Raw genomic sequence first — 24,064 nt, 5'->3', positions numbered from 1 at the left:
AAGACCGTCTTTCTTTCTCTCTCTCCCTGTCTCTGAACGTTTTAAAAAATTGAGGTACAATTCACATAACACAAAAGTACCATTTTAAAGCATACAGTTCGGTGGCGTTCAGTTGGCACCCATCACCTGTATTTAGTTCCAGAGCATTTTCATCACTCCACAGGGCAATCTGTACCCACAAAGCTGTCACTCCCCATCCTCCCTTCCCCCCAGCGCCTGGCAACCACGGACCTGCTTTCTGTGTGCGACCTTAGCTCTTGAACTCACGGGTCGCACCTGAGCCAACCCAGCCTCCTTTTCTGGGGAAATAAAAGGAGAGCAGATTTCTCAGGGGGCACCGCCCTATATGTCATTTACCTGCAGGGAATGCACAGATCTAAAGTTTGAGTTTTGATGGATTTATACACCTGTCCATAAGCCAGGAAGGTTCCAGCCTGCCCCTTCTGGAGGCAGCCCCCCCGCTCTCCCAGGGGCAGCCCCTGTTCTGATTTTTTCACCATAGATTATCGCGCCTCTCCTTGAACGTCACATAAATGGAATCATACAGTGTATACATCTGTGTCTGGCTTCTTAATCTCAGCACAAGATCTTTGACATTCATCCACGTTATTACGGGGTGTATCAGAAATTTGTTCCTTTTTGAATTGCCCAGGAGTATTCCATGATGTAGATGCACCACAGTTTGTATATCTGAATGTTTGGGCTGTTTCTGGTCTTTCAGCCCTGCATCTTGAGGGGAAACTCTGGCCCCAGGCTCCTCGCCCACCACCACCACCCACACCACCGATGGGCAGGGAAGGCAGATGCATGCATTTGGGTTCCCCAACTCCCCAGAAGAAGGAAGGCAGCAGAACTTGTGAGCAGTTAGGAGCAGAGGGTTGGGAGTCACATGGATCTCTGCTCCACACCTGGCCCTCCACTTGCTAGCTGTGTGGCCTTAGCCAGGTGACTGAACCTCTCTGTGCCTCAGCTTCTCCATCTGTCAAGTGAGTTCATGATAGCACCCCCCTCATGGGATTGTTGGCAGGGGGACATGAGATGGGGTATGAAAGGGATGCATTGCAGTGCCTGGCACATAGAAGGCGCTCAAGAAATAACAGCTAAGAAGTAAGAATCTCTGCCGGTTTGCACGGGGGCTGAAGCACGTGTCTGAAAGCCAGGCTTAGGCAGACTAAATTATGAATAGCTACCCACCCTCCAAGCTGGGGCCTTACTTGGGTATTTTAACCATGTTTCCCCACGCTCTTTTCCATGGAAGATTTTGGTATTTCACCTCCAGGAAATGTAGTTTTCTAAAACCTCCTCTAGACCTCTTGTCACTCTTTTTTGGAGCTCTTTCTTCCTATAGAGCAGGGAGACAATCAGGCCTCATTCACCTGCTCCCCCATGCCTCAGAGTAACAGCCGAGAAATCGCAGCCACTCCATAATCAGTGCAAGTGGATTAGGACTTTTAAAAAGTACAAATTGGAAGCAGCCTCTGATGACTTAATGAGACTGAACAAGCCTGTGAGGAGTCACAGACTCTTGCCCCCGTTCATTTGTTCATCTAACAAGCTTTTACTGAGCCCCTCCAGTATCCCACACCGCTTGGAGCGAAGGACAGGGCCCACTGGCACATCAGTGGCAGGTGGCAGGCATGAGCCTTGGTTTCCTTATCTGCCAGTAGTGCCCGTGATGGACGGTTGCTGGGGGGGGGGGGCACACCTAGCACAGGGGCCACAGGACAATGTTCACAGTTACATGCAGAAGGGGAAAATGAAATTAGAAGGAAAGCCATTTCTGGATGATAGGCTCATAGGCGAATTTCACTTCCTTCTTCATACCTCTATGAGTTAACTTTTTTAATATATATGTAAAGAGCTGATATTGCTTTTACAATCAGAAAGGGCAATAAAGTTATTTTTCTTTCTGAAGGTTATATGAGATAATGGAGAAGTTACTGACGTGATCAAGGCTCAATAAATGTTTCCTTCCCGGGGAAAGAGCAAATTGACATTGGTTGCATCTGGGTAAAGAGGTTATGGGTGGTTTTTTTTCCCCCCAAGTAATCAACAATGATTTATAATCAGAAAAAAAAGTTATAATAAAAATAAGAAAGCAAAATAGTCATGATTTTGTATGGTTTGAGCCCGGGCAATAGGTACTCTGCTGTTGCCAGCACAACATGAGAACCACGGAAATCCCATCATAAATGGTGTCCCTCCCTCCCCATTCCTGGAAGAAGTGGGCTTCTGAGGGTGGTATCCACAGTATCAAGTGGGTAAATAAAAGACAGCTGATATTCATATCATGCAGATTCCTCTGGCCTCCTTTTCCTCACTAGGAACAAGGAAGTAACTTAGTTCCTTTAGAGTCTCAGCCGTGAAACTCCAGAATAGGGACCTCTCATCCCTCCCTCACCTCTCTCAGACGGCACTGGATAGAGCCTCAACACCAACAAGCTAAAGCAGTATCTGGGTAAGGCTGTCAAGTTTAGGATGCCCAGTTACATTTGAATTTCAGAAAAATGATGAATAATTTCTCTAGTACAAGTATATCTCATGCAATATTTGGGATATACTTATAAAAGAATTTGGCTTTCTTTAAAATTTTTATTTTATATTGGAGTATAGTTGATTTACAGGTTAGTTTCAGGTGTATAGCAAAGTGATTCAGTTATACACATACATATATCCATTCTTTTTCAGATTCTTTTCCCATATAGCTTATTACAGGATATTGGGTAGAGAAGAATTTGTTATCTGAAATTCAAATATAACTTTGCATCCCGTGTTTTTTAATATAAATTTATTTATTTTAATTTTATTTATTGGTGTGTTGGGTCTTCGTTACTGCACGCAGGCTTTCTCTAGTTGCAGCAAATGGGGGCTACTCTTCGTTGTGGTGCACAGGCTTCTCATTGTGGTGGCTTCTCTTGTTGCGGAGCACAGGCTCTATGTTCACGGGCTTCAGTAGTTGTGGCACGTGGGCTCATGAGTTGTGGTTCACGGGCTCTAGAGCGCAGGTTCAGTAGTTGTGGCGCATGGGCTTAGTTGCTCCGTGGCACGTGGGATCTTCCCAGACCAGGGGTTGAACCCGTGTCCCCTGCATTGGTAGGCGGATTCTTAACCACTGTGCTACCAGGGAAGCCCCCTGCATCCCATATTTTATTTGGCAACCCTCATCTGGGAAGTGTTCTCCCCACCTGGTGGGACAGGTGTGCACTGTATTTGCCCCGGAACTTGAGCAAAAATTAAGTCTCAGAAATAAAAAGGGATTCGTAAGGATTGCCAATTTCTTTTACCTGATGGAACTGTGCTTTCAGCCCAGCATCCTCCTGCAGGGGGGTCCAGCTGCAGGAGAGAGCACTGCCTCCCTGCGGCTAGACCCTGGGGTGCCCCCTCTTGTGACATTCAGTCTTTCCTCAAGATAAGGCAACTTAGCCCCTTTTAGATAAAAAATCCAGGGCTTGGAGAAGGGAAGTGACTTTCTTATGAGTGGCAGAGCAGGATTAGAACCCTTTAGTGGAGTGGTTCTCAGCCTTGGCTGTACATTGAGGTCACCTGGGGAGGAGCGGGGCTCTGAAAACTCTACCCAGGCCAATTAGATCGGGACCTCGGGGTGGCGGTGGGGGGGCTTCTCAGGCATCCAGATTTCTTAAGGCTCCTCGGGTGATCCCAGGGTGCAGCCAGGATTGTGATCACAGTGATCCTCTTTGCATGGGCTCCTGCCCCTCCTCCCTGCTTGGTACCGAGCTGCGTTCTCCAGACCTCTCAGTTCAGGGCGTGGTATCATCACAGAAGGACCACGCAGACCCTTTCTCTTGTTTTGACTTTTTTGCTTCATCTCCAGTGCCCACTCCCTGCCCAGATAAGCATCACTCTGATGTTTGGCAGGACCCTTGAACATGTGTATCTTTTAAAACTACGTAGAGTTGTTTCGTGTGTTTTGTATGCATAGATGGATGGTATTCTGCTAAGGATTGCATCCCGGTTTTCTTTTCTCACGTGCCCCATTTTAAGGTTTATCTGTATCCGTCTGTCTGCTTCCTTGTTCTCTATTGGCCTCCTGCTTTAATGGACACCTGCGTCGCCCCCATGCAAACTGCATTGCTGGATACATTCCCCCACAGGGCTGCCCTGTGGCTGCTCGTTTACCGTTCTCTGGGGCGCCAACCAGGATGCACTTCCTGGGGCCCGGAGTGGTCCATCCTAAGAGCTTTGATTTCCCTGGATGCTCCTCTGGGCCAAAGACACGTTACTGTCTGCTGAATTGAGTCGTTACTGGACCCAGGAGAGGAAGGTTCAGCCAGGTCACGCACACCTGTCCCCCCTCTGCTGGCTCCTGTTTCTCCGAGGAAGCCCTTTCCCAGAGTTCTGGAGTGCAGGCCCCTTGCTGTCCCGAGGCAGCCCTGTCCCTCTTCCAGGCAGCTCAGGAGTAGCCAGTGTCATGGCCTCATTATCCTTTCTCTACCCAGTGGTAGGAGGCTGGTCAGACTGAACATGCAACGCCAGCCCAAGGCCATGGCATCGCAGGCTATGCTGTCAGAAACCTTCGGTTGCAAGTGACAGAAACCGGTTCAATCTCACTCAGGCGAAAAAAAGGAGGCTGTCTCCTGTGACTGAAAATTCCAGGGAACAGCTGCCTGTTAGCCTGACTTCGTGCAGGGGCCCAAGGAATAGCATCCAGAATATTGGCCTACCTTTATTTCTTGCTCTGCTGTAGTCCTTGCTGGTATCATCCTCCACCAGGCTCTCCCTTTGGGACAGGGGCAAGGCCACCAGCAGCTCCAGTCCCGTTTCCCATGAACTTTACAAATCTAGCAGGAGAGCTGCTTTCCCACAAGGTCTAGCTAAAGTCTCAAGATCTAGCCTCGTTGATCCCCATGGCCAGAGCGATGGGATACAGTGACCGGCCGAGTTAAGGCTCCCTTCTCAAGGTAATGAGTGGAAATGGGGCAGGGCAAGTTCCCTCAAAAGAAAAGCTGGGTGCTGAGACCAGAAGAAGTGGGGAATGGATGCCAGGTAGCCAGCAATAGCAGCTCTCCAAAGGCCTTGTAAGGATGTCATTAACCCACCTTGGAAGCCTTGAGCCCTTGCGTTAATTTATTGGACCTACTGTGTGCCAGGCACCACGCTGAGGGCTTTACCTGGGTGATGTCTTCTAGTCCTCACAAGAACCCCATGAGATAGGACATAGTATCATCCCCATTGGCAGACCCAGCATGGATGGATAACCTGGCCAAGGTCACCTAACAGTTGGCGGTTCTAGAGTCACTATTTGCCCACTAGTGTTATGAACAAACTGTTTGCTAAAGACTTGAACTTGTAGATCTAAATCAGGTCTGCATGTACACTCCACGCTGAGGCCCAGAGAGGGGCAGGGATTTGCCTGAGGTCACCCAGCTCATCAGTGGCTGTGGTGGGCAAGGAGGTTTGGTCCAGGACCCAGAGAGGTGCCTTGACGTGGGACCTGTGAGCACCCACATCAGGCAGGGAGGAGCAGCTGCAGCTGGCGGGGAGCAGCAGAGGGTAATCGGCTTTTGCAGTTGATGTGTTCTTTACAAACAGCCCAGATCAGCACCCAGCCCCCACCCCACAGTCAGGCATTTGCCTGGGAGGGTACCCTGAAGGCTTATCCTTTCCCCGTCTGGAGTGAGATCTCCACTCTATGGCCACATCGTACGGGGCATGGCGCCAGGCACACGGTTATCCCTTCCACAGCTCTGCCATGAGTCCTCCCCACAGGCCTGTAAGGCTGGCGTGAAGCTCCCCAAATTGCGAGAAGCAGCTGGGGTCACAAGCAGCACTGGCCAGGGACCAGCTGAGGTCTGTCTGCCCTGGTCCAGTCTTTGGTTGGCAGCGGAGCGGCATCTGTAAAAGCCCGGGCTCCGTGCCCGACATTCACCTTCTCTTCTCAATCTGCAACACCCCTGCCTTGCTGCCTGCCCTCCTGTGGCCATGGTGGAAGGAGCTCTGCTCCTGTCCCCTCCGCCTATTCAGGGACATTCTCCTGTCACTTGTCCCTTTCTCCAGCCGCTCTCTCCCTCTCCACAGAATCATGCCCATGAGTGCACACAAGGGTCCCGGCAGCTCCCATCTTTAAAAGAAAATGCTCTTGGCAGTCTCTTCCACCAGCTACCACCATTTCTCTGCTCTCCTTTGGAGCAAAACTTTCTCAAAGGTGTTTATACCACTCCCTCCCATTGCCTTCTTCAGCTCATCCCAGTGAAATTTTTTTAATTAAATTTAAAAATTTAGTGTGAAATTAAAAACACAAATAGAAAGATATCAACTTTCTTTAACATTGTACAAAAAAGTGTGAGTAGACCCCAAAGGAAATGAAACATTATCACATTTGTTTACACCACCCTCTGGTTCTTCATATCACTTTACTATTCAAACAAGAGAAGGTATAGTTGGCAATTTAAGGACTGGGGAAGAGAGAAAGCCAAAGCGCCTTTTCTGCTGTGTTTATGCTATACTGCGTGAAGCTGTGCTCCCAGAGACGGCGTCTTCCACTTCTGCGCTGCACGGGACTGCAGGTGTAGGTAAAACTGAACCAGCTCAGAAGCTGAGGGAGACAAGAAATGGTGGGTCCGTAGCCTGGTGCCTCATCAATTTAAACGATGGGGTGGTTACCAGCTTGTCATTTTTAGGTTCTGCAAACAAGGCTTTCTCTTGAAGTTAAACCAAAACTGACTGCTTATGTTCCTTAGGCTTTGTAATATGTGCAGGAATATACAGGTACTGAGAAGGTTCAACATTTGGTCTCTACTAGTTACCCATATAGTCAGCAGGGGCCCAGCCTGGCGGGACTCACCTTGATGCCCCAGTATCTCAGTCAGGGAGAGTTTCAGCCCTTCAACGTCATCTTCTCCTGGCTTAGGGCCCCACCAGGTGCTTTGAAGAAAGTTGTTCCCAGCTGCGGCAGTAACACATGGGGTGGCCAGGGCTCGTGGACCATCAGAAACCCTGCTCACTCCAGTTTTCTCAAACGCCTCCCTCACACGCTGAAACCGGGCTGCAACAGAGCCGTCCCCACAGCTTTACTGGACTTCAGCCTGCGAGCTCGCCGTGCTTCCAGACCCAGAGCTGTTGTTTCCATCCTTTCACCAGGCCTCTCGCTTCTGCCACAGGTGACCTCTCCCCGCCTTTCTGACCTGCTCGTGGCTCTGGGCCTCCAAAGCTCCTGCTTTTCCTCCCACCTCCTGGGCCTCTGCTCCTTGGCCCACTCACTGGCTCCTCCCCTGCCTGTCTCCGTCGGCCGAGAGCCCCAGGATTCTACCCCAGGCTCTCTTCATGATCTCTCCTTAACTTTTTTTTTTTAAGATTGATGATTTATTTATTTTTGGCTGCATTGGGTCTTTATTGCTGCGCGTGGGCTTTCTCTAGCTGTGGTGAGCGGGGGCTACTCTTCGTTGCAGCCCATGGGTTTCTCATGGCGGTGGCTTCTCTTGTTGCAGAGCATGGACTCTAGGGGCGCGGGCTTCAGTCGTTGTGGCATGTGGGCTCAGCAGTTGTGGCACACGGGCTTAGTTGCTCCACAGCATGTGGGATCTTCCTGGAGCAGGGATTGAACCCGTGTCCCCTGCATTGGCAGGCGGATTCTTAACCACTCCGCCTCCAGGGAAGCCTCCCCCCCCCTTTTACTTTTAAATCATGTAACAAAACATACATGTAGAAAAGTGCATAAACAACTGTAGAATTTAACAAACAAGTGAGGCAAGGCCATTTCTCTTTATCCACCCTCTTTCTCCAGGTGATCTGAGCCTGTCACTGGGCCTTGAATCCCATCTCTAAGCTGTTGGCTCCCAAATCCATATTCCCAGCTTGACACCTCCCCTGAACTCCAAACTTCCCTCTGCCTACTCACATCTCCTTCTGGAGTCCGAGAGGCTTCCCACACGGAACACGTTCAGACAGCCGTCCCCGTTGTCTGTGGATGTCAGCACCCCCTCAGTGGACCAGCCCAAAGCCTCAGGAGTCATGCTTGATTCCTCTTTCCTCACCCTGCATCCATTCCATCAGCATGTCCTGTCACTTCTGCCTGCAGGACATGTCCCGAAGCAGTCCTTCTGAGACACTGAAGTGACTGATGGATGGTCGCCTCTGTCTCCAGTTCTTCCGCCCATCATTTTCATCTTTGCACAAAGATAGTTTCTCTTCGGGCATAAATTCTGCTTTACTTCCAGGCGCAGACATAGTTGACCTGAGAGAGCCAGGGAAGAGAAAGAAAGGGAAGAACTGAGCTCCATCCCAGGCCAGAGGCAGGCCCTGGAGGTGGCCCAGGGGGTGTGGGAGGTCAGGGCACCCGTCCCAGCCATTCCAGCCTCCGTGCACCTGGCCTGGGACTGCTGCTGTGTGATGGTGCTTGGTAGATGATCGTGGAGGGAGGGGGTGCTTGTTGGACACTAATATCCCCAGTGGATATTAGGTCCCTGGGGACCACCACTCCATGTGACCTAAGGCTGAGTCCCCGTGCTAGGCAGCTCTAAGAGCTGAACAAGAACTGCTGCATTTTGGAGGCAGTATTGCTAGTCGTGAGGAGCCTGGCTTTGGAGTCACATAGCTTGAGATGGTATCCCGTTTCTGTCACTTTGAATAACTCACTCCACCTCTCAAAGCCTTGGTGTTCTCCCACTGTGAAATGTGCCCATTTTGCAGAGCCGCATGGGGTAGTGGTAAAGATTGATGAGGGTGATGACTGCATGGGGTTGCTTCTGGTATGTGCTCCAGTAAATGACTGTGTATCCTTTCATCAGGTCCAGAGAGTGGGTTTGGAGGCAAGTCACAGGTTAGAGCCAGGTAGTTTTGATAAGCTCCCCTGGTGGCCTGGATTTCTGCCTGTAGCTGGCTGGCTTATCCTCCACAGAAAAGCTTTGAGAGGTGGATTGTGTCAGGCCTAGGGCAGCACTCGGTTATCTTGGGCCTGTCTCACTCAGGGACAATGCTTGATGGGGATGAAGCTCCTTATGTAAAGGAAGGGGACCCAGCCTCTTCCAAGGGGCTACTGTGTGCCAGGTCCCAGGTTAAGTGCCTCGAAAACACACCAATAGAAACTTCATACATGCTGTTCCCTACGCCTGCATACTTACCCTCCCCGTCCCAGCCACCACTCCCTCAGCCTTCGGGTCTTAGCTCTGCGATCAGGGACGGCTGTTCTGACCCACTCTCAGGCCGCATTTCTGACCAGGTCCCCCTTTGACACACTCAGAGGATCCCAGTTCTGTCACGACCTGGCTGTGTGACTTGGAGTAGCTCACCTTGCCTCTTGGAGTCCCAGAGCTCCCCAACTGCAATGTGCCCCTTTTATCAGAGCATCACGAGACAGCAGCTTTTGGTGGCACTCATCACAGTCTGGAAGAAGTTAGTTTTGTCAGATGCGTCATTAAAATCTGTCTCCCCCACTGGAACGGGAGCTCCAGGGACACAGAAGCCACGCCTGCTTGTTCTCCTCTTCTGCCAGTGCCCAGCACAGGGCTCGGCACGTGGCGAGCACTCTGTTCCTTTTTGTTAGTAAATGTTGAAGGAATAATGATAACTAACATGTTTTGAGCCCTTACTTTGTGCCATGCTTTGTGCTAGACTCTTTATAAAAGCTCCTAACTTGGTGTCTATAACCACATGGGCAGGGGTGTGGGGGGCAGGTGTTATCATCATTGCATTTTCAGCTGGGGAAGCCGAGACTCCAAGAGGTGAAGTGACTTACAATCACATAGCCAGGAAGAGCTGAAACCAAGACTTGAACCTAAGTGTACCCGTCTCCAGGCCATGCTCTTAATTAGGATGCTATACTGAAGGACGGGCTCTTATGTGGAGCTGTCAGGGTTGCAAGAAGGAGGAGCTTTGGGTGTGGGGGACAGAAGCAGAGTGTGTTGGCAAGAGCAGAGGCCCAGGGTGCGCCACAGTTCGTCTTTAGGCTTGGCCTCACAGGATGACTGCGGGAGGGCAGCGAGCCCTGGGAAAATGCATTACACCAAGAAGCTCCAGAAACATCCACTTGTCTAAAATGCCCTTTCAAAAAAAGTGCTTGTTTTAGACTACTTTTATTCATGCTCTTTTTTTCTGATTACAAAATCAATACACGTGCATTAGAGAAAAATGAGAAAATCTGAAAACTAGTAAGAAGCAAATTTCCACCCAGAGATAACCCCCCCAAATTCCTATATCTTGCCTATATATCCCATGCATACATTTCCCATATAGTTAGAATCAAATCATATATTCAGTTTTGTATCCTGTTGTTCACGTAATGTTACATCACGGGCATTTTCCTCACGTTGTTAAATAGTAATTGAAAACTTGATTTTTAAAAATATTGGGGGTTTTGATGATAAAAATTTGCAGTGTGTATGTTTACTGTAGAAAAGTTGGAAAAGACAGAAAAATCTGAAGAAAATCCCTCATAACCTCACCCACCTGAGAGATAACGGCCACTAACATTCTGTTATATGTCTTTCTAGGACTTGATTTCCCATGCACACAAATATGGTAGTATGGACAGACAGATACAGACACTTGCACACATATACTTTTTTAAAGGACCAAACTGAAGTCCTACTTCTTCCCTCTAACGCATGACAAACTCAAATGTCCGCAGATCCCAAGCAAGTAGCTGAGATGGGAGAAGGGGCCAGCTCAGGGCCGTGGGGAAGGAGAACAAACATCCTCAACAAAAGGGCAAGCTGTGACCCACTGATGACATGCCAGGATTCAGGCCCTGTGTCACTAGACCTGATTTTCCAAGAGAGGCTATAAATCCAGTTTAAAGTGAAATCTCCTGACTCATAAGTACTGGCCACTAATTCAAAAAATATTTTACAACACCAAGGGGTGATTTATGCAACAAACCGATGCAAGGGGAAAAAAGAACAGACAACCATAGCTTAAAAGAGACCAATGACAATGAGTGGACTTTATTTGGATCTTCATTCAAACAAACTGGGAAAAAGCATATTTTCACACACAATATGATGAAAAGTCTTCTAAGAGACATACTGAAATTTTTTCAGATAAAATGGCATGTCTAGGATTTGCTTCAAAATAATATAGAAGGGAGAACTGATGGGGGCATCAATGAAACAAGATTGGCCGTGAATGATAATTGTTGAATTTGGGTAAACAGCATTCATTACGCTATTTGTATATGTATTTTAAAAATAAAAAAATAAATTTTTTTTTAAAAATAAAAAGTTAAAAAAAAAGAAAAAAACCCAAAACACCAGTAGGCCAACCAAACAGGTCGTGAGCCAGCATCAGAACTTGGATAGCCAGTTTGCAAACTGCCCTATATGGAAGGAGTGAGGGTGGGGAGTAACATATGAGGCTCTCACCAGGGGTTAGGGCATGCTTTTTGAAAAACCATGTTCATTATTATGATTTAATTTTATATTTGGAAAACCAGAGGAAGAAATGTTTTTTCCCATGATATAAATTACAGAATGGTAACAAAATGGTAGCTAGAGTTAAAAAGTTTGAGTAACATTTTTTCTTGCTTCGCTTACTTCTTATGGTTAACAAGAATATTTTTATCACAAAACAACTTCAAAACGCTTTCTTTCTTTCCCTGATATCTTTGTTATTCAGTGACAGTCAGTCTCTGCGAGAGACCACATTCATTTATTCATCCAATAAACTACATAATAATGAAGGCTATCTGCCAAGCACTCTGCTAAGCCCTGAAACTTGGTGGTGAACAGACTGTCAAAGACGCTGCCCTCCAGGGACTCACATTCTAGACACGGAGACGGTCAACAAGTAATCTATTGATACCAAAGTATGAAGACCTGTATTATCTGAATGACAAACACTATTTTTATTTGCTTTTTTACTTAGTCTAGATCAAGAGCATTTTTTCATATCACTAAAAATCATGCAAAAATATTTTCATGACTGACTTTTAAAAAAAACTCCCCCTTATCCTGTTGTATACAACGAGTCCATTTGTTGCAGAAACCTTACACATTCAAAGTTGGAGTAGCACCCTGGTCCTGTGCCCCTTGCTGCAGACACAACAGTGGGGAGGACAGGCCCATGCCCCACCTTCTTTCAGAGGCAGCCTCGAACCAGACAGCCCGGGGTTGGAGTCCTGACTTTGCCACTTAGTTGCCGTGCCACCTTGGTCATGTTCCCTACCCCCTTTGTGCCTCAGCTCCCTTCTCTGCTACATGGTGGGTGATAACAGTACACACCTCACAGGTTGTATGAGGACTAAATGAGAACGTGTGGAAAGGAGCTTCAAATAATAACCTGTCACACAGTAAGGCCACAAACCCAAGGGTTTACTCTTTCCCTTGGAGCGTATGTTCTAGTTGGGGAGGCAGACAATAATGATTTTAAATGCCCTTTAAGTCTTCCAAAGTATCAAACCCTCGGGGGTGGGGGGGGGGGGAGGAAGAGGGGGAAAGAAAAAAGGAAGAAGAGAAGACAGAAAGGAGGGAGAGGAGAGGATGGAGGGAGAGGAGAGGATGGAGGGATGGGAGGAAGGGCCTCATCTGCCCATCCCGAAGATAAGCATGTATCCGGTGCACTCGGGATGATGCTTAATTCACTTCTGTGCACCGGGGGATCTTAAATCGGCTCGGGAAGGAATCAGGAAAAGAAAGGGAGGGCCGGGGGAGCGGGGAGGCCAAGGCCGGGGCCCCGGCCGGCTGCGCCCTCACTGCCCTTCTTCTGCCCTCCCCGCGCAGAGAGCGGGTTCGCCGACACGCTGACGCCCGCGCGCCTCGGCCAGGCCCGCTTCAGCGCCTGCCCGCCGCCCAGCAGCCACGACGCGGCCAACTTCGACAACAACGAGCTGGAGAACAACCAGGTGGTGGCCAAGCTGGGCCACCTGGCGCTGGGCCGCGCCCCGGGCCCGCCGCCCGCCGACCGCGCAGCCGCCGCCATCCCGTGCGGGCCCCGAGAGCGCGCACGGCCCTCGTCGTCGCCGGCGCTGCTCGAGGCCGACCTGCGCTTCCACGCGACGCGCGGGCCCGACGTGAGCCTGTCGCTCGACCGCAAGGTGGCCTGCGCGCCGCGGCCCGACGGCGGCCGCACGCTCGTGTTCTCCGAGCGCCCGCTGCGGCCCGGCGAGAGCCTCTTCGTGGAGGTGGGCCGTCCGGGGCTGGCGGCGCCCGGCGCGCTGGCCTTCGGCATCACGTCGTGCGACCCGGGCGGCCTGCGGCCGGCCGAGCTGCCCGCCGACCCCTACGCGCTGCTCGACCGCAAGGAGTACTGGGTGGTGGCGCGCGCCGGGCCCGTGCCGAGCGGCGGGGACGCGCTCAGCTTCACGCTGCGGCCCGGCGGCGACGTGCTCCTGGGCGTCAACGGGCGCCCGCGCGGCCGCCTGCTGTGCGTCGACACCACGCAGGCGCTCTGGGCCTTCTTCGCCGTGAGCGGCGGCGCCGCCGGCCAGCTGCGCCTGCTCGGTGAGTCCCCCAACCGCGCGAGCGCGGGGCTCGCCCCCGGGCGTCGCGGCGCCGCTGGGTGGGTGGGCAGCTGGAGCCCCCAGCCGGCTGTCCCCCGAACCTGAGCGCGCCTCAGAACCACCTGGCCTCCACCTAGAGTTTCCGGTTCAGTGGGAGTGGGCCCCGAAAAGATGCACTTCCAACCAGTCCCCCCCGGGGATGCCCGTCTGCAGCTCCCTGTACCACACTTTGTCCACACCAACCCGAGTACCCGCTGGTGTCAGGGCCTGGCAGGTAAGCGGTCAGTGCAGTTTTTATTTCTGTTATGATTTATTATATATATATATATTTTTTTTTTACATATGTAATGCATATTAAGTGTAGGAGAAAAAGGAAACACAACCACACTTAAAAGCGGAAAAGAATAACACCGTCCACAGAAAATGGAACGCAGGTTTGAACCATCCCGTTTTGAGGTCGATTCTTGCCTTCATTCATGCCACAAATAGACTCGGAGCACCCCCACCCCCACCCCCCAGTGTGGGCCAGATCCTGAGCTCCTGGGATGGGGCACGGCAGAGAGGACACAGACCATGGACGTCCTCACAGACACCCAAATGGAGATTTGCACGGTGTGAGTTCACTACAGCAGAGGGGCTTCTCTTCTCCCCAGCTTGGTGGAGTGGGGCCTGTGATCAGGGAAGGTTTCCCAAAGAGCACAGCTCCGTTTCCGTGTTTCAAGAAGTAAAGTCCAAACGATAACAGAAACAATGAACATTTTATATATTACCTCATTCAATTTTACCCTCCTGATGACCCTGTAAAACCGATATCGTTATCCCCACCTACAGATAAGAAAATTGAAGCACAGAGAGATTAAATGACTGTCCCAGTCATGGAACTGGTCAGCCATGAAGATGCTGGGCAAATCAGAGAATCCCCGAGCCTCAGTTTCTTTCAGTGTAGAAAGGGAGTGATGACCTGCATCGTGGGGTTGGGGTTGTTGTGAGGATGAAATGATGAAGTGCATTTAATGCTTTTAAGCAGGTGCCTGCCACATGCAGGATGTTTAATAAGTAGCAATGATAAGGACAGTGATTGTTGCTGTTAGACTGAGGACAGGGGAGGGACAGAGTGCTGGTGGTTGTCATTTGGTTGGTTTGGGGGTTTTTTGTGTTTGTTTGTTTTTTTAAGGGACCATCAGACAATAGTCATCATTTCAGCCTGAGATGAGTTGCCCAAGTTCCCACTGGGGCTTTGCAAGAACTAAGCCTAGAGTCCTTCTCTCCCCCTCCCCAGCACCCCCAGAAAAACCAGGATGAGCCTTTGAGTGGTCAGGAAGAGAAGGCAGGAGAAGGTAGAAAGGAAGTGACTGCCTTTGGAGGCCAGGGACTTGCCCTCCTGATCCTTATCTGAAAGCAGCCCTGGTGCTTTAATCTGTCCATCTGTCCTCAAGTAGGGTAAGGGAAGGGGCATATCTCTTCACATCAGAAATAACCCATCGTTATCTGAACCAGTGGTAAATTCAGGGAGGAAAACCCATCCATGTTGAACACTAGTCAGGAGTCTTGTAGTTGCAAGTAACAACACCCCACTCACTGTGCGCTAAGCAAAAAGGGACTTTGGGGGGTGCACACATACCTCAGAAGTCTGGGAGTATATTGGATGGATTCAGGAATAGCTGGATCTAGGTGTTGAAAGGATGTCATCAGGATTCTACCTCTTTTTCCATCTCAGAGCTCTACTTTCCTCTGTGTTAGCTTCACTCTCAGGCAGGCCCTACAGTGCCAGGCTTATCTCCCAATGGAATGGGTCCCTTTCCTAGTAGTTCTAGTGAAAGTCACAGAATTTGGCCTTGCAGGCCTTGCTTGAACTGCCATTGAGACCAAGGGTGGAAGTTCTTAATGGCCTGAATTGGATTGTGTACGTGAGGTTGAAGTCATGCCTCAAACAGAATTCCAGTGCTGTTTCTGAAATAAACAAGAACGGAGGCTAGGCAGACAAACACCAGATGTCTGTCACACTTGCACGATTCCATCGCTTCTTAGCAGAACCCTGTGAGGTAGCTCTTGTCCTTCCATTTGATACACAAGGAAGTGAAGGTGCAAAGCAGTGGAGAGCCAGGGACTAGCAGAGCAGAGCCCACCTCCTATTGCCCCTGATGGAGTCTCTTTGGTCTCAGGTACCCTGCAGTCCAGCCCTGCGACCACATCTCCATCAGGGTCCCTCAGTGGCTCCCAGGATGATAGCGATTCCGACATGGCCTTCAGTGTCAACCAGTCCTCCTCGGCATCCGAGTCATCCCTGGGTAAGGAAGTGCAAACCCTCGGGGACGGGGCGGTGGGGGGGGGGGGGGGGGTTGCAGGGAGACAGGGGCTTGCGCTGGTAGCTGTGCCAGCCCTTCCTGGGGCTAAGTAAGGTGGCCATTTTTACCCCCTGCATCCTCTCTTTCTTCAGCTGGAGGGAAGAGAAACCTCTAGATGTGGCATCCCAAAGGGTGATAAGGGTGCTTGATGCTTGGGGGCAGGAGTGTAGGAAAAGGGGCAAAACCTGGGAGAAAACCCAAAATTGGTGTCTCCCAAAGTTGTGGCCCCATGGATTCTGCCATAGAAGCTCTGCCTTCTTGGGGTTGCCCCAACAGAGCCTGCCTGAGAACCACGGATTAAGGTCTGCCTGTCCTCCCTTTCTGCAGTAACGGCCCCCAGCTCCCCGCTGAGCCCACCAGTGTCCCCTGTGTTCTCTTCCCCGGAGCTGGCAGGCAGCAAGAACGGCGAATGCACAGTGTGCTTTGATGGCGAAGTGGACACGGTCATCTACACGTGTGGACACATGTGCCTGTGTCACGGCTGCGGCCTGCGGCTCAAGAGGCAGGCCCGGGCCTGCTGCCCTATCTGCCGGCGGCCCATCAAGGACGTCATTAAGATCTACAGGCCATAGCCTGGCCCGCTGATGGGCCTTGACCAGAGCAAGGTCACCTTTCTGAAGCCCCACCCTGGGCCAGGCAATCACCATGGCCGCCAGGGAGTCCAAGGGCAGCAGCCATCTCACCTACCACTCTCTGGTGGTGGGCAAGGCGTGACAGTCGTGGACGCGAGGCCCCCAGGAGTCTGAGTCCAAGTGAGGGTTGCTTCTGGCTCGAAAGTGCTTTGCCCCCAAAAGGCCGTCCCAAGAGCAAGCTCAGGAACTGCCTGGCAGACCGCCCCGGCCCCCGATGACCTCTCAGCTGGGAAATGGCATCCTCTGTGCAATGCCTTTTGCTGGGGTTGGGTTGAGTGTACGTGAGAGAGGGGGAGGGGCGGGAGGGAGACAGACCAGAGACGGGGAGTGTGTGAGAATGACCGAGAGAGAGAACCTATAGGTATTTATCCAGGGACCCTGGCTCTAGGAGGTTATTTAACACTAAGGAACGTGCAATCCGGAGCCCAGATGGTAGCAAACTAGAAATTGTTCCCTTTCTGGGGCTGTGATGTCAGCTGGTTTTGAATGTACAAAGCCTGCACCTAAACAGAACTCCTTCAGATGGTATAGAAAAGGGAGGCTCAGATTTTCTAAGGCGAGGAAAAAATAGCTCATTGTTTACAGCTCCAAAGTGGCAACTCCTTGGTGTTGGGGGGTGGGGGGGGTAGGTGGGCGGAGAACATAAAAGAACAATTTGCTTTTTTAGTTTCTAACACTTGGAGAGGAGTTTTGACCGGGTGCTGGGGCTAGAGCTCTGTCTTCCCCAGAAGCCCTGTCACCCCTTCACCCCCACACCACCCCTTGACTCTGTCCCCAGATGCTTTTAATCTGTACCACCCTCGCTGTCTCCAAGGAGAAGACAAGCAACAGGTTCCCTTTTCCTGGGCGAGGGAAAGAATCCTGGCTGCTGGTGAGCCACCTGGGGTTGGAAAGGGCCACTCCGCAACTCTCCACATTTCCTGCTGAAATACCAGGCCTGGCATTCTCCAGAGGCCGTGGGCATCACCAGGTTGACCTGCTGGCCAAGTAGGGGAAGGAAGCAGGGCTTTGCAACCAGTCTTTGTGCTGATTCTCAGCTTATCTTCCCCTGCTGATTGCCAAGAGGTTAACTGACCATTAGGTTGTTAACTAGGAACTGAGACACTCCCTGAAAATGCTGACAGTGGGCCTCTCCCCCTCCCCAGGGTTATTTGCTGGGCATTTCCTGGGACCCTGGCCCTGCCCCAACCCCCTCCCCCCTCCTCCCTGCCTGGGCCCATCTCCGCTGACTCCCAGACCACACCTGGGCTGATGGGCTGACAGGCGGGCAATTCTCTTCTGGGCCCCACCTCTGCCCTGTCTTGTGCTGTACTTTTAGGGAGGTCCCTGGGTCTCTCTGTTTCTCAGTTCCCAATCTGTCCAAGCGGAAACCTAGTACCTGCCCACTCCAGAGCTCTTGGCAGGACTGCCACATTTTAAAAGGCCTGAGACACCTTGCAAAGAGCAGGTATTGTTTTTATTCCAATTCCCAATCTGTTCATCTGTTGAGGGAGGCAGGGAAAGGAGGGCTTTCAGAGTTTATGCCTTCATATAACAAACATTCGCTGGGTGTTTGGGGTCCCCTTGTCAGATCAAGTCCCATAAGGCCATCAGTCTGAGTCCTTGTGGTGCTCCAGGTCTTGGACCATCTGCTTCGTCTCTGCCTGGTATACTGACCTGATCTCAACTTCAGAAACCCTACTCTTGCCCCTGCAAGAATCCCTGATGGGTTCTTTTTCCCTTGTGAACTTGGGAAACATGCCCAGATTTTAATTCTGCAGCAGAATCTTTAGGGGGGCAACTGGCACCCCAGCATTTGCCAAGATAAGAGTTTGCAAACCTAGGCCTAGCTGAATTCGGTCAGCTGGAGCCTTCCATTTCCTCCATGTGCTGGGTGTGGGCAAGGCCACGCACGGGCCCCCTGTAAGAGGGCTCGTTACCCCCCAGAACCGTGGTTCTCCAGGCAGGGGCTCCCCTGGCTGGATTGAGCCGCAGTGACAAGCCCCGGTGGTCTCGGAGGCCTGGGGGAGCCAGCTCCTCTCTCTTGTCCCCTTGGATTCCAGCCAGGGTCAGTGCAATCACTGCCAGGAATCCAGGGACCAAGGGCCTGGACCCAGGGTGGACCAGGCCATGCGCCTGGCGACCTATAACCTGGGAAGGAAGGAGCTGGTGGCCTGTTTAACTTGCTCTGCAGCTGCTATAAATAGCCTCCCTGTTTCTAAGAGGAATTAAGGGGTGTTTATCTTCTAAAAACCAGACATTTCCTGATGCTCTAAACTGATTTATTCAGCACTGCAGAGGAGCTGCCCACACCGCCCTCTAGGTTCTGTCTGGAGAAGGGGCAGGAGGAGGAGAGAAGGGAACCACTCTCCTTTATTTGGCATCACTGTGTGCCTGGCACCGGGCTGGAGAGGTGCGTCCCATGTCAATCCTGTGAGGTAGGTCTTAGTACCATATTGAGTCATATCAAGGACACTACTGATTACAAAACACACCATTCTGTGTACCACTAAGGGAAAAACACTGCCAATTTTAACTGTAAGATGCCACGGCTATACAATTCATTTTATTCGGACATGTTATGCCGAAAAGCTGTGCTCCTTAGAATCGATGAAATATGATATTATCCCCATTTGGCAAGTAAGAGAACTAAGGTCCTGGAAGTGAAGCAGGAGATAGCAGGCCTGGGTTTCAAACCCAGCAGTGCCTGGTGCCGAATCCCACGCTCTCCATTGCCTGGCCCTGAGCCCAGAAAGCTTGAGACTGCTTGAGTTTTCCTCCTGGAAGCTCACCTAGGCAGCCCCTGGAGAGAGCTGGGCACCCATCCCCGTGTGAGGGTTGCAAGCCCCAGACTGCAGCCCCTCTGCTGCCCGGACGCTTGGAGGACAAGTGTCCTTGCTTTCAGGCTCATCTACCCACTGCCCACCTTCTCCAGGCGGAGTTGAGCCGTGTGCAAGCTTGGGTCCAACCCGAGGGACCCAAGGGACCCCGGGTAGCTGGAAATCAACCCCGAGGGACCCTGTTACATGGGGGCGCCCGTCAGGGGCAACTTTGGGGAGAGGCTTGTCCCACCACCCTCTTAAGTAGGGCCCCCAGGGGGTGGACAGGGAGACCAGAGGATGCCTCAGTTGTTGTGGTCTGGTGTCTGTTTATTCTGAACCCCGGAGAATCTGGGCTGTTTCCAAGTCAAGACAAACTCCTTTTCTAGCCCATTTTCAGAACTGGGAATCTTCTGGGATTTAACTACCCACGGCAGCTGCTCCCCTAAGTATAGCAGCACTTTTTCAGTTGTCCGACAACCACTGGGCAACATGGCTTGTGTTGTGGACACAGGGATGGGAACTGGGTCTGAAGACAAGGGCTGTAGGGAGCTTGTGATCCAGAGCAGGAGATAGGCAGATTTGTGAACTTGTATTTGACCCATGCAGTGCTGGGTCTTGTTTATACTAGGTAAATCAGAGATCAGGTCATGAGGGTTCAGGGGTGTGGTAAAACACGATGTATACAGGCACACAAAGTCATTCAACAAACATCTGCTGAGTGCCTACTAGGTGGGGGGTGCCGGGAGGATGGTGCCGGGAGGACAGGGCCCCAGCTCTGATGTCAGGGTAAGTGAGATTATGAGACATTTGGGGCAGAGTCCATGCATGGGCTTTCTTGGCCATTCTGTTGCCTGGAGGGTCTGTCTTAGTACACAACTGCTTTCCAGACCCAGAGGCCCCTGCACACTTCAAAAAGCCTCTGCATTAGGAATGCCGGGCGACTTGTAGTCAGTGAGCTGCTGCCGAAATGGCCTTGGGCGGAACCCTCAAGGGCCCCACCAACCCATGATCGCCTTCAGGTCTTGCCAGGGAGACGTGGGGAGATGGCTACCTGCTACTTTCAGGCCTTGGGACTGGTGGCTGGAAATCAACCCCCATGTTGCCAGAGAACCCCCAGTCCGTTCCAGTTAAGAATAGGGTTGTGCAAGTTCTTGGGGAATGAGAGGCAGTCACCTTCCGCTGCTCAGTCCTGTCTCTGCCCCAGTTCTGGCAGGGGGACTCCGGCTCAGGAACACGTGGCCTCCTGGCATCTCTCGGTATTTAATTGTCTCACCGTCTTTCTCAAGTCCCTAGTGAGATGACTTGTACAACAATCTGTCTGTGCCTTATGAAAGTGTCTGTGCACTTTTAATCCTTTTTAAAAGCAACTTTAGAAAGCGGGCCGGGGACTGGCATATGTGGTAGCGCGCTAGGACTCTGTGATAATCACGGAAGCCCTTCTGCACTGTGTATTTGATGCTGGAGTGAAGGTGTGTACGTCCCCCACCCCACCCCCACTACCTGTGTACAGACCTTTTAAAAAATGCCTCTTTGCTTATTTTTCTGATTCAATACTGTGACCTCTCCAGTACAGTCTAATCTTTGGGGATCTGTAATAAAGGTTTCAGAACCTGGGGGGAAGTGGGTTGGGAAGGGTTTGCACTGGTCCTGTGTGTTGTGCTTTTGCGTGTTGTGTGTTTTGATTTTTGTCTGTTTTTATCCGTTTTATATTAACATAATTTTCCTGTTTAAAAAGACAAATACAATTTTGGCTTGTTAAAAAAAAGAAAGTCTCTTCAGGACTCGGTTTTAAAAATCGCAGTTGCCAGCACTGTTGGGGAGCAGAGGTGAGGGATACAGACTATTGCCAGCCTTCAGGAAACAATTTGCAAAATGTCTATGGAATCCTGAGAATATTCAAACCTTTTGCCAACTAACTCCTGAGAAGATATCCCTTGGGAATAATTCTTATTGAAGATAAGCTCTATATGTAAAGATGTTCATTGCAGCATTATTTATAGTAATGAAAAACTAGAAGCAACCATAATGGCCAACAACCAGGGTTTCTAGATGTCCCTCATCATCCTATCGTCAGGGGATTCGTTCCAGGACCACCCCGCCTTGGAGCATCCACGGATGCCCAAATCCTTTATGTAAGATGGTGTCGTATTTGCGTATAACCCACGCACATCCTTGCCTATACTTTAAATCATCTCTAGAATACTTATAATACCGAATGCAATGCAAATACTATGTAAATAGTTGCCAGCGCAGCAAATTTAAGTTTTGCTTTTCAGAAATTTCTGCAATTTCTTTTCAAATATTTTCCATCTGAGTCTGGTTGAATCCGCAGATGCGGAGCCTGTGGATACGGAGGGCCAACTGTACTTGCCAGAGCTCTTGGTTACAAGTGACAGAAACCCAACTGGAACTGGCTTTGGAGGATTAAAAGGCTCAGATAACTGAGAAGTCCAGTATCAAAACCCAAGAGCTCACTTTGGGTGTATTTCAATCCAAAATTGGAAAAGCTGCAAGAGGATGTGGTCTCTCCCCATTTGCCTCTGCTCTCTTTTGTCCCCCATTCCCAGGCGGGTTCTCAAAACAGCTGGCAGCAGGTCCAGGTTACATCCTGCCTTTGAGCAACCCCTGCGTGGACCAAACTGGATCATGTGCCCTTTCCTTAGCCAATCATGGAAGGCAGGGAGATCCGAGGCTCTGATTGGTCAGACCCAGGACATGCACTCACCTCCACCCAATAGCCACACCTGTCGAATTAAGGGTTGAGGGGTGGGAATCACAGACTCCAGGGGAAAATTGGAGCAGTGAAGAAGGAAAGCTGGGCCGGGAGGAACAAGCGATATCTAAAAAAGGTTAATAAAACATGACACACCTACATCCCCTAGGGGTAGTATGGGCTGTGAAGCCAGACAGCCTGGTCCTCACCACCACATTGGGCCAGACACTTTACCTCTTTGTGCCTCAGTTTCCTCATCTGCAAAGCAAGAGTAATAAGAGCTCCTGGTTTTAGGATGGATGTGAGTATTATTAAGATCATGCGGGTGTTGTGCTAGGCACAGCGTCTGACACTCAGCAAAGAGTTTGTAACACAGGAACATGTTTACATTAAGATATACTGGGAAAATCAAGATATAAAACTGCACATACAAAAAACAAATGACCCAATCAAAAAATGGGGGTAAGATCTAAATAGACATTTCTGCAAAGAAGACACACAGATGGCCAAAAAGCACATGAAAAGATGCTCAATCACTAATTATTAGAGACATGCAAATCAAAACTACAATGAGGTATCACCTCACATGGGTCAGAATGGCCATCATCAAAAAATCTACAAACAGTAAATGCTGGAGAGGGTGTGGAGAAAAGGGAACCCTCCTGCACTGTTGGTGGGAATGTAAATTGGTACAGCCACTATGGAGAACAGTATGGAGGTTCCATAAAAAGCTAAAAATAGAACTACCATATGACCCAGCAATCCAATTCCTTGGCATATACCCAGACAAAACTATAATTCAAAAAGATACATGCACCCCAATGTTCATTGCAGCACTACTTACAATAGTCAGGACATGGAAGCAACCTAAATGTCCATCAACAGAGGAATGGATAAAGAAGATGTGGTACATATATACAATGGACTATTACTCAGCCATAAAAAAGAACAAAATAATGCCATTTGCAGCAACACGGATGGACCTAGAGATTGTCATACTGAGTGAAGTCAGACACAGACAAATATCGTATGATATCACTCATATGTGGAATCTTAAAGAAAGGGGGGGAGTACAGATGAATTTATTTACAAAACTGAAGTAGAATCATAGATGTAGAAAACAAGCTTATGGTTATCAGGGGACGGGGGGGAGAGGAGGATAAACTGGGAGACCAGGACTGACATATACACACCACTATATATAAAATAGATAACTGATAATAACCTGCTGTATAGCACAGGGAACTCTACTCAATACTCTGTAATGGCCTATATGGGAAAAGAATCTTAAAAAAAAAAAAAAAAGAGTGGGTATATGTATGTGTGTAACTGACTCACTTTGCTGTACACCTGAAACTAACACAACATTGTAAATCATCTATACCTCAATAAAAATTAAACAAAACGAAAAAACCCTGCACATACACTCTGATCTCATGGATGTAAAACAAACAAACAAACAAAAACCACCAACAACCAATAGCCCCAAAACCTGACCATGCATTGGAATGACCAACAGGAAGGAAGCAAAATGTCCACGGGTGTTGTGTCTAGGTGATGGCATTACTGATAAATTTTCCCCCCATGTTTTCCAATTTTTCTATAACAACCAATTGTTACTTTTAATGTGAACTTCTTATCTGGAAAAATTATCCCCCTACTCTGCAAAAACCAACAGGAACAGCTGGCCCTTGCTGGAATTCGTCAGGAATTCCCAGGCTGATTGTCTACGGTTGAGATCCAAATTTAGTCTCGGTGGAGATAAAGGCCTGTGAGTTTCTCGTGCAGGCCAGGCCAGGCTGACCAGTTTGGTTGGGCTTCCTCCAGGCCAGGCTGCAGGGCCCAGATTTCTGGAGTGGAGCCTTGCAGCAGTATCAGGAGTTGGGGGAAGGGAGAAGTGAAGTTGCTGTCCAGGCCTGTTTCTGCTGGCTTGTTAGAACAGCCCAGCTTGGTGACACTGAATTTTGGGAACAATAGGCTAAGAGAAATGAACCAGGATTTATCAAGCGGAAGAAATCATGATTTTCACACATTCTCCCAATGAATCTGCACGACATTTGTCTCCTCATTTTACAGGGAGGAAACCAGGCTCCCTCCAAGGCAGAAATAGTGTTAGACCCCAGGTGTGCCTGCTCCAGAGTAGACAGGGAAAATTTTTCTGGGGTATGTTTTGCACCCTTTCC

The 24,064-nt window shown here is 50.0% G+C and overlaps 1 protein-coding gene across 1 annotated transcript in view; it reads left to right on the top strand.

The window, feature by feature from the left end:
- NEURL1B (neuralized E3 ubiquitin protein ligase 1B) overlaps positions 1-23,482 on the top strand; it is a 45,446-nt gene extending 21,964 nt beyond the window's left edge. Inside the window, exons 3-5 of the mRNA XM_057729019.1 lie at positions 12,672-13,391; positions 15,553-15,678; positions 16,063-23,482. Coding sequence (XP_057585002.1) covers positions 12,672-13,391; positions 15,553-15,678; positions 16,063-16,307 — 1,091 coding nt within the window. The 3' untranslated portion in view covers positions 16,308-23,482. The remainder of the gene's footprint in view (positions 1-12,671; positions 13,392-15,552; positions 15,679-16,062) is intronic.
- Positions 23,483-24,064: the final 582 nt, after the last annotated feature.

The sequence above is a fragment of the Hippopotamus amphibius genome, chromosome 1 (assembly GCF_030028045.1).
Source record: "Hippopotamus amphibius kiboko isolate mHipAmp2 chromosome 1, mHipAmp2.hap2, whole genome shotgun sequence".
Classification (NCBI taxonomy): Eukaryota; Metazoa; Chordata; class Mammalia; order Artiodactyla; family Hippopotamidae; genus Hippopotamus; species Hippopotamus amphibius.
This window is presented reverse-complemented; position numbering and strand designations above follow the sequence as displayed.